General features: G+C 39.4%; 1 protein-coding gene across 1 annotated transcript; it reads left to right on the top strand.

Moving 5' to 3' along the window:
* The first annotated feature begins 2,937 nt into the window (after positions 1–2,937).
* On the top strand, positions 2,938–3,421 carry LOC133821309 (uncharacterized). Its single transcript, XM_062253682.1, has 2 exons — positions 2,938–3,207; positions 3,292–3,421. Exons 1-2 carry the CDS (start codon positions 2,951–2,953, stop codon positions 3,404–3,406), a joined length of 372 nt encoding a protein of 123 aa, XP_062109666.1. The 5' UTR covers positions 2,938–2,950; the 3' UTR covers positions 3,407–3,421.
* Positions 3,422–13,732: the final 10,311 nt, after the last annotated feature.

Genomic DNA, 13,732 nt, shown 5'->3' on the forward strand with positions numbered 1-13,732 from the left:
CTATATCTATCAATCACACATTTGAGGTAATTAAGTTTCTAAAATTACAATAATAAGTTATATATTGCTAGATATTTAGTGATATTTTATTTATTAATTTATTTATATTGGTTTGTGGATTTAATAGCGAATTCGATTACTACTTGAAGTAATTTTGCTAGCTTTTGAATTATTAATTGCAAGAGGTAAATATATATTCTCTTACTTCTACTTTTAATATTATTAAACAAATGTTAGAGGAGTTTGAATATCTTAAATATTCATCCATAGTGAAGTAGGTTCTGAGATTAAAATTGTGTGCTGCGGTGATAACAGAAGGTTGAGAACTTGTGTGTATTAGTGAAGTAGGTTCTGAGAAATTTGACTGTGTGTTGCGGAGCTATAAGGAAGAAACTTATTGTATGTTGTTTGAATTGTTTGTTTTGCTATTCACATGTAGATGGTTAGGTCACTATTATAGGGGAAATGCTGCCCAATTTTATCTAGGATAATAAACAATTAGTTTTATATAGACATTCTATAAGGAAGAAACTTATTGTATGTTGTTTGAATTGTTTGTTTTGCTATTCACATGCAAATGGTTAGGTCACTATTATAGGGGAAATGCTGCCCGATTTTATTTAGGATAATAAACGATTAGTTTTATATAGACATCCAACTTTATCACGTGCTTATTTAGTGTCGTTTCTTTTCTTTTTGATAGACATAGGAGAATATATGGATAAACAGTGGATGTCAGCGAATAGGTTATCTGCGGAATATAGGAACGGGGTCGATTTGTTCTTAAGGTTTTGTTCGGAAAATGTGAAAGACCCAAATTTTACTTATTGTCCATGTCTTATGTGTGGAAATGTTAAAAAGATGGATCTTAAAAAGATTAAAGAACACCTATATTTCAATGGAATCGACAAGAGTTACACAATTTGGTATTACCATGGGGAGATAGCTCATATTGTTCCAACTCTGCCAAGTAGACAAAAAGGAGTGAGGAGAAATATAGTAGAGGAGAACTGGGATCCATTAGATGAAATGATTGACGACGCACATTTTGGATCAGGAGTAGACCCAAATAAGTTTGAGACACTCCTTAATGATGCTGAGAAACCAATTTACCCTGGTTGTACAAGATTTACAAAATTATCTGCGCTTCTTAGGTTGTACAATCTAAAAGCTAAACATGGCTGGAGTGATAAAAGAATTACTGATTTATTTAGTTTTTTGAAGGAGTTATTGCCCGAAGATAATGAAATTCCAATTTCACTTTATGAGGCAAAGAAGACGTTATGCTCATTAGTCATGCAGTACGAAAAAAATTCATGCATGTACTAATGATTGCATATTATATCGAAATATCTTTGCAGACGCAAAATTGTGTCCTACTTATGGTGAGTCACGATGACAAAAGAAAATAAATGGTGACGATGTCAAGGAAGGAGTACCTGCCAAAGTTTTGTGGTACCTTCCGCCAATTCCTCGTTTCATCCGATTGTTTAGAAATGCCGAACATGCTAAAAGTTTGTCGTGGCATGCTAATGAAAGAATAAAGGATGGTAAATTAAGACATCCAGCTGACACCCTAGCTTGGAAAAGAGTTGATTTGAAGTGGCCCTCTTTTGGAAATGAATCTCGTAATATTCGTCTAGGTCTTTCGACTGACGAGTTTAATCCACACGCATCTCTTAGCAGTAAGTATAGTTGTTGGCCTGTTATGCTTGTTATTTACAATCTACCCCCATGGTTGTGTATGAAGAGAAAGTTTACGCTTTTGACCTTGTTGTTATCAGGACCTAAACAACCTGGTAATGACATTGATGTCTATCTAGCCCCTCTTATAGATGACTTGAAAACTTTGTGGGATGAAGGGGTTAAGGTTTATGATGCGTATAGGCAGGAAGAATTTAATCTTAGAGCGGTCTTATTATGGACAATTAATGAATTTCCTACTTATGGAAATTTATCTGGGTTTAGTGTGAAAGGATATAAGGCTTGCCCTGTTTGTGAAGAAAAAACATGTTCTAAATACTTGAAACACTCTCGGAAAATATGTTATATGGGACATAGGAAGTTCTTGCCTAATACGCATAAACTTCGGACTTGGAAGAAGGTATTCAATGGTAAACAAGAGTTTGAGGAGGCTCCTGAGCCATTGAATGGGATCCAAGTACTTGAGAAGATGTCTAAGATTGTGTTCAAGTTAGGGAAGCCTAAAGTTCGTACACCTACAAAGATGAAATGTAGTCATAAGGCTAAGGTTGTTGAGGAGCCAAAAGGGTGTTATAAAAAGAAATCTGTTTTCTTCGAACTTGAATATTGGCCTTTCTTACTTATACACCATAATTTAGATGTTATGCACATAGAGAAAAATGTATGTGATAGTTTGATTGGCACTTTGTTGAATATTCCTGGGAAAACTAAGGATGGAATTAAGGCTAGACAAGACTTGGTTGCAATGGGTATAAGGGATGACTTAACTCCAAAACCAGATAAGAGACGGATATATTTACCTCCTGCTGCTTACACTCTTACTAAAGAGGAAAGAATGGAAATTTGCAGATGTTTGTTTAATATAAAAGTTCCAGACGGATATTCCTCAAATATAAGGTCATTGGTAGACATGAAAAGTTGTATTCTGACTGGTATGAAATCTCACGATTGTCATATTCTAATGCAGCATTTACTACCAGTGGCCATTCGATCTGTGTTGCCTAGGAAGGTTTGAGATGTAATCACAAGGTTATGCTTATTTTTCAAGTCATTGTGTTGTAAGGTGATTGATCCGCTTAAGTTACCTAAGTTAAGAGATGAAATTGTTGAGGTATTGTGTGAGTTGGAGAAATATTTCCCGCTGGCATTTTTTGATATAATGATCCATCTGACAGTTCACTTGGTTAGAGAACTAAGATATTGTGGTCTCGTTTATTTAAGATGGATGTATCCATTTGAGCGATATATGAAGATTATTAAGGGGTATGTTAGGAATAGAAGTCGGCCAGAAGGATGCATCGTCGAATGCTATATTGCAGAAGAGGCAGTTGAATTTTGTTCTGAATACCTGACTGGTGTACAAAGAATTGGGTTAAATGATGTTGAAAATGTTGAGATTCAGAGTCGTCGTGGTAGCGTTGTATGCACAGTAAATCGAGATATACTAGATGAAGCGCATCGTCTTGTGTTGCAGAATATAAATGAAATTCAACCTTATATCGAGTGAGTTATATTCATATAATACATTTAGTTTATGTTGTGTAATTTTGTATGTTCAGTTGTTTAACAACATATGTATAATTGAAGGGAACATTTTAATTGGATAAAGACCAAATTTCCATCCAAGTCAAGGAACTCAAAATGGTTACAAGACGAACATTATCGAACTTTTAGTAGTTGGATAGAACAAAAGGTAAATTGAGTTGATTATGCAAAGTTGTCATTAATTGGTAATTACAAGATGACATGGTTGATTGTTTTTAGTGATTTGTTTTTGGTATGTTGATTTAATAGGTTGTGGCAGAATTACAAAACACATCAAATAAGGTTTCAGACATCGCTAAGTGGATTTCTCGAGGACCTTCTGTTAATGTCATCAAGTTTTCATCATACATGATTAACGGTACTCTATTTAACACTAGGGAGCGTGATAACAACAGAAACACACAAAACAGTGGTGTTAGCCTTGTTGCTAAAACTGTGCAAGTCTCTAGTGCAAAAGATAAAAATCCAGTTGAATGTGATATGACTTTTTATGGAGTAGTTAACGAAATTTGGGAGTTAGATTATATCACAACTCGAGTACCTGTTTTCTTTTGTGATTGGGTGAAAAGTGACAGCGGCATAATATATGAAGATTATGGTTTCACATTAGTTAATCTAAAACGAATTGGGCACAAATCTGACCGATTTATATTAGCTTCACAAGCCAAACAAGTATTTTATGTGAATGATCCTTCAGACAACCAATGGTCAATTGTTCTTCCAACGCAAACAAGAGAATGGAACATTAAAGATGGTGATTTACATGATATACCTCTCGAAGAAGAACTTGTCACATTCACCACACTAGAAGATAATGATGAAGTTGATGATGATTGTATTTGTTTCCATGAAAACGGTGAAGGATTATGGGTTGATGATAATGGGTCTTGAGGTACAATTTAATGAGTTTGATATGTTTATGATATGTGAAATTTTTAGTTTCATATTTTTGTTTCATCTTTAATTAAAATGTTTGTATAACTTTTTTTTTTTTTTTTTATGATTATGAGGTTCCAAAATGGATATAATAATGATATTTATGTGTTTACAAATGGAGGGTGATCCATTTGGTGGTAGTTCTGATGAGGGGGAGCATCGCCCTCATTCTCAGTCAGTGGAACAAGAACAAAAAACTGCGAGAAGACGTACATGGATGTCTAAAAACACCAAAAAAAGGAGTGAAGGACATCTTGCACCTGTTGAATACAATGAGTATGGTCAAATAGTTGGTGAGACTAGAAGCAATGTTTCATCACAACTTGGAGCTATTGTTCGAGCCACTGTGTCCATCAACACTAACACTTGGAACGATGTTAGTTGGTGGATAAAAATATAATATGGGATACAATGAAGGTATGATTTTATTAATTATAATTCATTTAATGTTTTTAAAATATATATTATTTTGACAATATGATTCTTATTACTTTCAAACTTGCAGAAAACTTATGATTTGGACCCCAAACAAAAGAAACAAATGTTGATGGATGCGGGAAAGTACTTCCGAAATTGGAAGACTAATCTCACAAGGGTACACGTGTATGGCGCTATGAAAAAATTCCCAAATGAGTTCCCGCCAGCTATTCCACTTGGATTTGAGAATTTCATAACTCTAGATGAATGGTTAAAGTTTGTGAACTCAAGATTAACTCCCGAGTGGCGTAGAAAAAGAGAAGAGATGCAAAATTATCGAGCATTGAATAAATACAATCACAACCTCTCTAGAGGAGGCTATGTGCGTATTGAAGAGATGTTAATGGAACAAAGTGGGAAAAGTCTAACTGAACTTGACAGGGCAGACTTGTGGAGCATGGGTCGTCGGAATGCAAAAGGAGAGCTAGTTGGAGAGGCCTCTGAGATTCAAAAAAATATTGGAAGTGTTCATATTTAGTAATGTTGATATATCAAATTATATATTACCTTCTACATATAACTTTCTGTGAATATTGTTTCATAGGATCATTACCGACAACTCCAAGCTGAGGGTAAATGGGCACCTGATGGCCCTGATGATGTGCTGACGAGGGCGTTGGGCACTCCTGAGCCCCGAGGACGTGTTAGGGCTGGAGGACACGGTGTGTCCCACACAGTATACTGGAATACTCCAACACTTACCTCAACGAAAAAACAATCGAAAGCCTCTTCTTCGAATGACGACATTAGAAATGAGTTTGAAGAAAGATTTCAAAAACAAGAAGAAGAGCATCATCACTAAGCACAACGTCTAGAAGAGCGCCTTCAGCAACAAGATGAGCTCTTGAGAAAATTCATGGCCCAACAGAGTGGGTCGGGATCCAACGTTGGAGTCCCACCAGCACCACCATCATACTATGTGCCCGACCCACCAGTGCCACCAGCGCATGCATCCTACTATACTTCTGACCCACTAGTGCCTTAAGCAGAAGAACAAATTATTGCACTACAACCGCTTTTGCAAGAGGTAATTAAACTTTGTTGAATATTCTGAAACCAAATAAATTTCTTTACTGTTTCAACATGCTTATTTGTATATAATATATTTCTCGCATAGGGCCGAGCATGCCAATTAGTGATTGGTTCGGTTTCAAACATTGTTGCATCAGGTAAACTCATTGAAAGAGAGGTAGGCAACAACTACCAAGTTATGATTACTAGCGTTATTAAGCCAACCTGTCCTCTCCCTTTTACATATCCTGATTTGGATATGTACTTAGTTGCTTAAGCCATTGGGACGCCAATAGCGTGGCCTAAGGATTTGGTCATTATATCTGAAGATATATATCATGAGGTGATGCCAAATTTTTACATAATTATCTTTACAATTCTATATTTATTTGTTTGCATCTTTTTTAATTGTTGATATGGTTGTATACAGGCTCCCTCTACAAGTAGGACCAGATCACAACGACCAAAAGCTCCATCAACACAACAACCACGAGAAAGAAGACGACCACAAACTCCTCCAACACAATTGCCCTACACTCCATTGGAATGATTACAAAATATCGTATCTCATTGGGTTGATGGCGAGTGTGTCAATCTAGGCATAGAGTCTGAAGTTTTTGATCAGGATATGTCTCACTGTTATATATTTAAGGATGACATACTTCAGTTTGCTCGAAAGGAGATGATTGGACAAACAGTGGTCGTTAGCTACATGAGGTATATATCTCACAAATTCGTTCATTTAATTTTCTAATTTGATTTATTTAATCATATAACAATTTTCATATTTTTGTATTAGGTTCATTTACAGATATGTGGTACAACAAGGTCGCCAAAATAAGTTTTTATTTGTCAATCCTAATATTGTTGCCACTCAAGGGAGTTCATTCGACGATCGTGTTCAAAATCTTTTCAGACGATGCAATGACATAAAATCAAAAGAACAAGTTATGCTTGTCCCTTGGAACCATGGGTAAGTTTAAAAAGTTGTCATTTTTCTGACCCATATCAATACTTTCTTTGTTTAACATTTGAGTTATAATTTTTTGGTTTTTCTTATGCAGTGAACATTGGATGTTGCTTATTTTGGCACTATATGCATATCATGTTTATTATTGTGATCCGGTGAATTCAGATCTCAATAACCGTGAGGAGATTGTATCAGTGATCGTCAGTGCTTTAAATCTTTTTTTCTCTATGAATCTTCCTGATGTCGAGATCCCTGATACTCTACGCATTAAGCAACCTCAGGAAAGTAGTTACAACTTAAAATTTTGAACTTTTATAATTATTAAGTAGAATAATATGTATGCATTTTTTAACAAGTTTCAATTTAATAATGAATTACTGATACTTTTAAATAATTAGTGTCCACACCAACCGGACAATGTGGCATGTGGATACTACATAATGAGGATGTTGAAGGATTTGATTGAACATGCGAGTTCCGGACATTACTTGAGAACGATATTATTAATTAAAATTTACAAATTATTTTTGAAACCATATATATAAATGTAATCAAATAATTATTTAATATATTTTACTTTATATTTTTTGCAGCTAACAAGTATATCATATACAGAGGCACAAATTGATGAGTTTCGACAAGAATGGGCGACAGATATGTTACAAATAATCCAAAGTAATCGACCTCGTTGATAGGTTTTTTTTATTTTTTACCTCTTTCTTCATACATAAATGCAATATTTGTTAATTTTAAATATGTCTAACAAATATTGTATTTTTTTTTTTATTTTTGACCTCTTTCTTCATACACAATGCAATATTTGTTAATTTTGAATATGTTTAACAAATATTGTATTTCTTGTATATGTCTAACATATATATATGTATAACAAATTTTGTGTTTCTTGCATATTTTTATTTTTATTAATTATGACAATTTTAATTTAAATTAATATTAAATTGATTTCAATTTAATTAATTATTAAATCAAATTTAAATAATATTAATTATAAATTTATTTAATTTATTTTTTTTAAATCTGGGAGACTTTCAATGTCTCCCAGTGGGAGACGTGGGAAGTGTTCCACCTCTCCCAGTGGGAGATGTTGGAAGTCTCCCAAGTCTGGGAGACTTCCAACATCTCTCACTCGGAGAGGTGGAACACTTCCCACGTCTCCCACTGGGAGAGGTTGAAAGTCAACGTTTGACTTTCAACATCTCCTAGTGGGAGACGTGGGAAGTCTGCCACCTCTCCCAATGAGAGACGTGAGACCTATACCTACAATGACCCCGCCTACAACGTCTTCCCAATTGGGAGACATTGTAGACTTTCAACCTCTTCCAAATAAAGTCATAAAACCTTTATTTTGTTGTAGTGTAGCTATGTTTGTCAATAAATGATTACGAAATGTATTTATGTTGTAAAAAAAAACTTAGGTATAAAAATGCTTATTTTGAAAAACTTTGGTAATTCTGCAGTCAATTACTCAATTTATAATGAATTTTATAATATTTAAATAATTTAATCTAAAATCATCCCAAAATCCATATGCGTCACGTGGATACTTAACAGATAGTTAACGATGAGTACTAATAGTTGCACCAAAATTTTAGATTTATGTATTACTGTATAAAAAAATGGGTTTGAAGTGTATCTTTTAAAAATATTTGTGTATTATTGCCGCCAGTTAGACTAATAATAATATGTCACGTGGATACTTAACATGCATTTAACGGTTAAACCAAAATTATAGATTTATGTATTATTAAAGAAAAAAAACATTTGGGGTATGAAAGTGTAACTTTTGAAATAATTTGGATATTATCGTTGCCAATATCTTTATTTAAAATATATCTCTTCTATATAAAAAAATATATTTATTTAACGATTTTTCTTGGTTTTAACGATTTCTTTTACTGATTTTAACAAAATATTTAATGAAATATACTTTTAAAATTAATTAATAATAAATATGTATTAATTATATTAATATAAATTTAAATATTATAAAACATCATTATTCTAATAATATTTAATACAAAACTAGATATTTATTAATAAATTCAAATGAAATAAAATGTCATTATTATAATAATATTTAATACATGACTATATATTTATTATTTATATTAATATAAATTCAAATATTATAAAAATATCATTATTATAATAATATTTAATACAAAACAAAATATTTAATAATTTTATCAATATAAATTTAAATATTATAAAATATCATTATTATGATAATATAATCCTAATTTTTATAAAATTTTGGTTGAATAAATATTTAGTAATTATATTAATATAAATTCAAATGTTATAAAATATCATTATTATAATAATATATAATCTTAATTTTTATTAAACTTTTTATCATTTATATTTAAAAAGAAAACATATTGTTTTTTTATTACTTAATCTAACTTATATAAATATATTCATATCAAATAACAACAAACATTATAAATACATTATACGTAAGTGTCGCGTGTGTACAAATAGTATGACTGTGTAACTACATAAGAAACTAAAATAATATATCTCTTTTATCAAGAATAAGTGTTGACGGTGAGAACTCGTCAACTAAGTTGAGTTGGAAAAATTATCAAATCAAGATCACTAATCGGAAATCTGTAAAAACTTGAACAATAACTCAAGAACAATGATAGAACAATAATGGAGAATTCAGTCTTTCATTCACACTCAAGCCTCTGCTACAGTAAAATTTCCAACCCCCTTTCAGGTGGTCTTAGAGTTCATTTTATAGTAGGCTCTAATGGCCTTAGGTACATAGTGGTCCAGGACCATGGGGTACATAAGTACTATGTCAGGGGAGTGGCTTCAGAGGTTGTAGTTGTACATCCAGTACAGGAGCAGGTGTCAGGAGAATGCCTCCACTACTTGTCTGTACCCATGTCTGATGAGTGGTGGCAGGTGTAGTGGCGCAGGAGGTAGTGGTGTCGGCTCTAACCTTTGGCCGTAGACGTACGGACCATGACTCTTACCCCAGCAGTCTCACTGGCACTGGTGTCCGTACTCAGTACTAGATCGTACAAGTATGCTCCAGTCGACTCGCACTGGAGCCTCTAAGCATAGGGGTCTCAAGGTGTAAGGACTGGGACCCTTGGCACATGTAATGGTCGTGGCGTAAGGCGGTGGTCTCGGGTCCCTGGCACGAGATGCTTGAAACACCCCGAGGCCACCCACGGGCATAGGTGATAAGCACGTGGCCTCGCCAGGCGTCTAAGTGGGCGAGGCGAGATGCCTCCCTCGCAGGCCTCCTTTGCAAGGCCTCCCTTGCGTGGCCTCCCTTGCGGTGTGGCTTGGACCCAGATGTGTGGGGTGACAGGGCGACGGCCTCCTGAAAAGACGATGGCCCGAAGGGCCTCTCGGGGGTGCGCGCGGGAAGGGCCTCGCGCGGACTTGCACATGAGGTGCCGTTGACGGCCTCGCTTGGTGCTAACCCCTACGCTGGCCTCGTGGGATGCATGGTGCTCGAGGGCCTCGCTTGGTGCTAGCCCCTACGTCGGCCTCGCGAGATGCATGGTGTCCGAGGGCCTCGTGTGGTGCCAGCCTTCATGTCGGCCTCGCGAGGTACAAGGTGGCTGAGGGCCTCGCTTGGTGCTAGCCCCTACGTCGGCCTCGCGAGATGCAAGGTGGCCGAGGGCCTCGCGAGATGTATGGCGCCTGAGGGCCTCGCGAGATGCAAGGTGGCTGAGGGACTTGTGAGATGTATGACGCTTGAGGGCCTCGCGAGATGCAAGGTGGCCGAGGGCCTCGCGAGATGCATGGCGCCCAAGGGGCTCGTATGGTGCCAGCCTCCATGTTGGCCTCACGAGATGTAAGGTGGCCGAGGGCCTTGCGAGATGTAGGTGGTTCGAGGGCCTCACGAGAGAGTGATGGGCGCGGGATCTAACGAAGGCGTTGGTGCATGGGGGTCCAAGCGCGTGTTTTGGATCTGTTACATGCATGAGATTTTGAGCATCAACACTTGCCCCCCCAGTCTAGGAGAGTACCTTTAGGTGCTCTTGTAGACTATTCACTTTGATTCTTATAAATAGGCCTCCATGCATGGCCTAATATTTTCACCTTACTCCTTTGGCTTAGTGGTTTGGAGAACCCTTCTTTTTTCAAGAGGTAAGAGGTTCAATCCTCCACCACCCCATTTTTTTCCATAGTTTCATTTTTATTTTTATTTTTTCATATGAGCTAATTTCTTGGTGTGTCTATTTTATGACTAACACATCTTTTTGGTTCATTCTTGCAGACGCGCATTTTCGACTCTTTGGTGCTTTTCGCTCCCCGACCTCCTTTGGACCCCAACTTCGCTCTCTCAATCGCTTGAGGTATATTTTCTTTCCTTCTCCCTTATATATATATATATTTTAATGGAGTCCAAACTAGCAGTACTTGGGATGGGGTACATTAGTCTGAGCTTGTAGTGAGTTTGACCATATGCACGCCCCTCCTCTTTGTCTTTTTTTTTTAAATCCTGTAGTAGGCCATTTAGGGCGTTTGCATCTAGAGGTATTAAGCCTATTCCTTTGTGTTTTGTAGCCTTCCCCTTGTTTATACGTGAGCCCCTTTTTGCTGTTGGGACGTGGTTTCATGACCAGTGACGGCCCGTCCGACATACCCCCAAGGGCTGAGTTTATTGACCTGTCCTTAGACTCAGAGTCCTCTGAGGGCAACCCTCACCAGGACTATGACTCCTTAAGGCAAGCCCGCATCCGCCACCTTGAGTGCATGGCCGAACTTAGGTGTAAAATTTGGGTGGTGGAGAGCGAAATTGATTCGGTGTCGAGAGGAGATGGAAGACCTTCACCCCCAGACCTTAGTAACCATATAGCGCGTCTTAGGACGGCCCTTTTTGAATTGCGGTGGGAGTTAGAATTTATGGAGGGACACCTTCCGCCAGAACCTCCCACTCCCTTCTTGCCTGATGATGGTCATGGGGCTGCTAGCTCCTCTCCCCAGCCCCTAGTCTCAGTTTATCCTAGCTTAGTGCTTCTGCCATCGCTCCCTCGATGGAAAACTCTTGCTAGGAAGAAGAAATGGAGGGTTAAGTGTTCTGCCTCTTCCTCACATCTTTCTTTTGATTTTGCAGATATGTCGAAAGCACGCAGACAGGTGTCCGTCCAGGAAGAGGACGACGCCCCTCTACTGGCATCCAGTCTAGTGTCACACTTGTCTCCGAACAAATTGAAGGTGATCGTGAAGCACTACCGTGTTGCTCCAGAATACGCCCTGTATGCTCCTTAGGAGGCCTGCCGGGCCGACCGCCCTGAGAAGGGTTTTGTGGCTTTGAGTGAGCAGATTTTGAAGGCAGGTGGCACCATTCCTTTGCACCCGTTTTTCGTGGCGGTTCTCAATTACTTCGACTTGGCCCCTCTTCAACTGTCACCCAACAGTTGGTTGACTTTGAGTTGCCTTTTCATTTGGTTCAAGGGAAACGTCAAATGCGCCCCGACGGCGCAAGAGGTGCATTCCCTGTATAACCTCATGGCAGTGCACAAGTCCAAGGGCTTCTACTACCTGCAGAAGGCCAACAACGAGCTCCCCTTGATAGAGGGCTCAGTGTCCAACACAGGGCCTTGGAAACAAGACTTTTTCTAGGTAGAGGGCCCTCTCTCTGTTCGTGAAGACTTTCGCGCCGGCCCTAGTAAGTACCCTGGTCTTTCTTTTCTTCTTATTAGAACTTACTGTTTTGTACTCTTACTTGTACTGACATTGGCGTGGATCATGCAGGGAAATTTTCTGATCCCTCGGTCATTGGGCCGGAGGCGGAGGCCATAAACAACCTCATTAATGCAGACTCCGCCCTGAAGAAGGCGACGATCCTGTTTACTGTGGCGAACCTCAACTGCCACCAGCTGTCCCCGGTCTCTGACCCCATGCTCCTGTGGTCAGTTACTGGGTCTAAGAAGTCTATGGCTATGCCGGCTGAGCCATCCCTACACGACGGTGAGGCCGAGGAGGAGATGGAGGATGCCCTCTCGAATGTGGGGGATCTCATCAGCGCCCCCTGTCCCCCGGGGGATGCCCCCCCTATGGCTCCCATGACCAGGACATGGCCTTTCAATCTCTGGACCCGCAGGCCGCAACGGGATGTTACGCTCCCCCTGGCCTTGATGGCCGTGACGTCTTCCCTCAGGTCCCTCATGATATTGGCTTACCAGATGCTGACTTCGTCGACCTTGCGGAGCCCCCTTCTAATATACCAGGGTCTCAGTTTTTCTCCTTCCCTACGCCTCCTCCTGCTTTGGCGAGTGGGTCGTCCGTCCCTGTCCAACAAGATGCTCCTAGCACGGAGGCGGAGCCTTGGGTGACTAGGATGGCCTCAGCTTATGCGCAGTGTTACATTCAAATTGCCTCGGGCCTCCCTGTCTCCGACTGGAGGGGTCTAGGGAATGTGACTCAACCAGACCTTGGGGAAACCCTAAGGCATGCCGCGGCCTGGGTGAGTTCTTGCACCTTGCGTCGATTAGTATTATGTATAGATGTACATGTGTTTTTCTTTTTGTTACTTATCGCTGACGCCATTGACTTTCTTGTGCAGATCTACACCGTGTCTCTTCGGACGTCCGGCGTCCTCTTCACATCTACTGCTGAGAGGGACTGCCTCATGGCCCGGGTCTAGGAGCTCGAAGATGAGCTTAGCGAAACCAAGGTCCAGTTGTCAAAGGCCCAGACTAAGTCTGCCAACTTGTTCTCAAAGAGGGAGAAGGCGAAGGCCCAGATCAAGGAGCTAAAGGGCAAGGCTAGACGCTTGGAGCGCGAGCTCCAGGGGGCCAAGGCCACTGCGGCTGCGTCGCAGGAGAGGGTTGTTCGACTGGAGACCGAAGTTGAGGCCCTTAGGGCCGAACTACAGTCGGCTCAGGAGAAGAACGCTTCTTTGGAGGCGGAGAGGGCTTCCTTGGAGGCGGCGAGGGCTTCTTTGGAGGCGGAGAGGATCACCACCGAGCGCAGGTCTATAGATCGTGCTCTTTACAATGTGTGGAGGTAGGATCCCAACTTCGACTTCTCCTCTTTTGGTGAACAGGCCGTTGCCCGAGCGGCCTGGTGGAGTGCCCACTTTAGGAGGCC

Source organism: Humulus lupulus, chromosome 3 (genome assembly GCF_963169125.1).
Source record: "Humulus lupulus chromosome 3, drHumLupu1.1, whole genome shotgun sequence".
Classification (NCBI taxonomy): domain Eukaryota; kingdom Viridiplantae; phylum Streptophyta; class Magnoliopsida; order Rosales; family Cannabaceae; genus Humulus; species Humulus lupulus.

Coding starts and splice junctions, on each gene's coding strand:
- LOC133821309 (XM_062253682.1), top strand. CDS start 2,951: ATGAAGATTATTAAGGGGTATGTTAGGAATAGAAGTCGGCCAGAAGGA. Junction 3,208..3,291: donor GAAATTCAACCTTATATCGA/GTGAGTTATATT, acceptor GTATAATTGAAG/GGAACATTTTAATTGGATAA.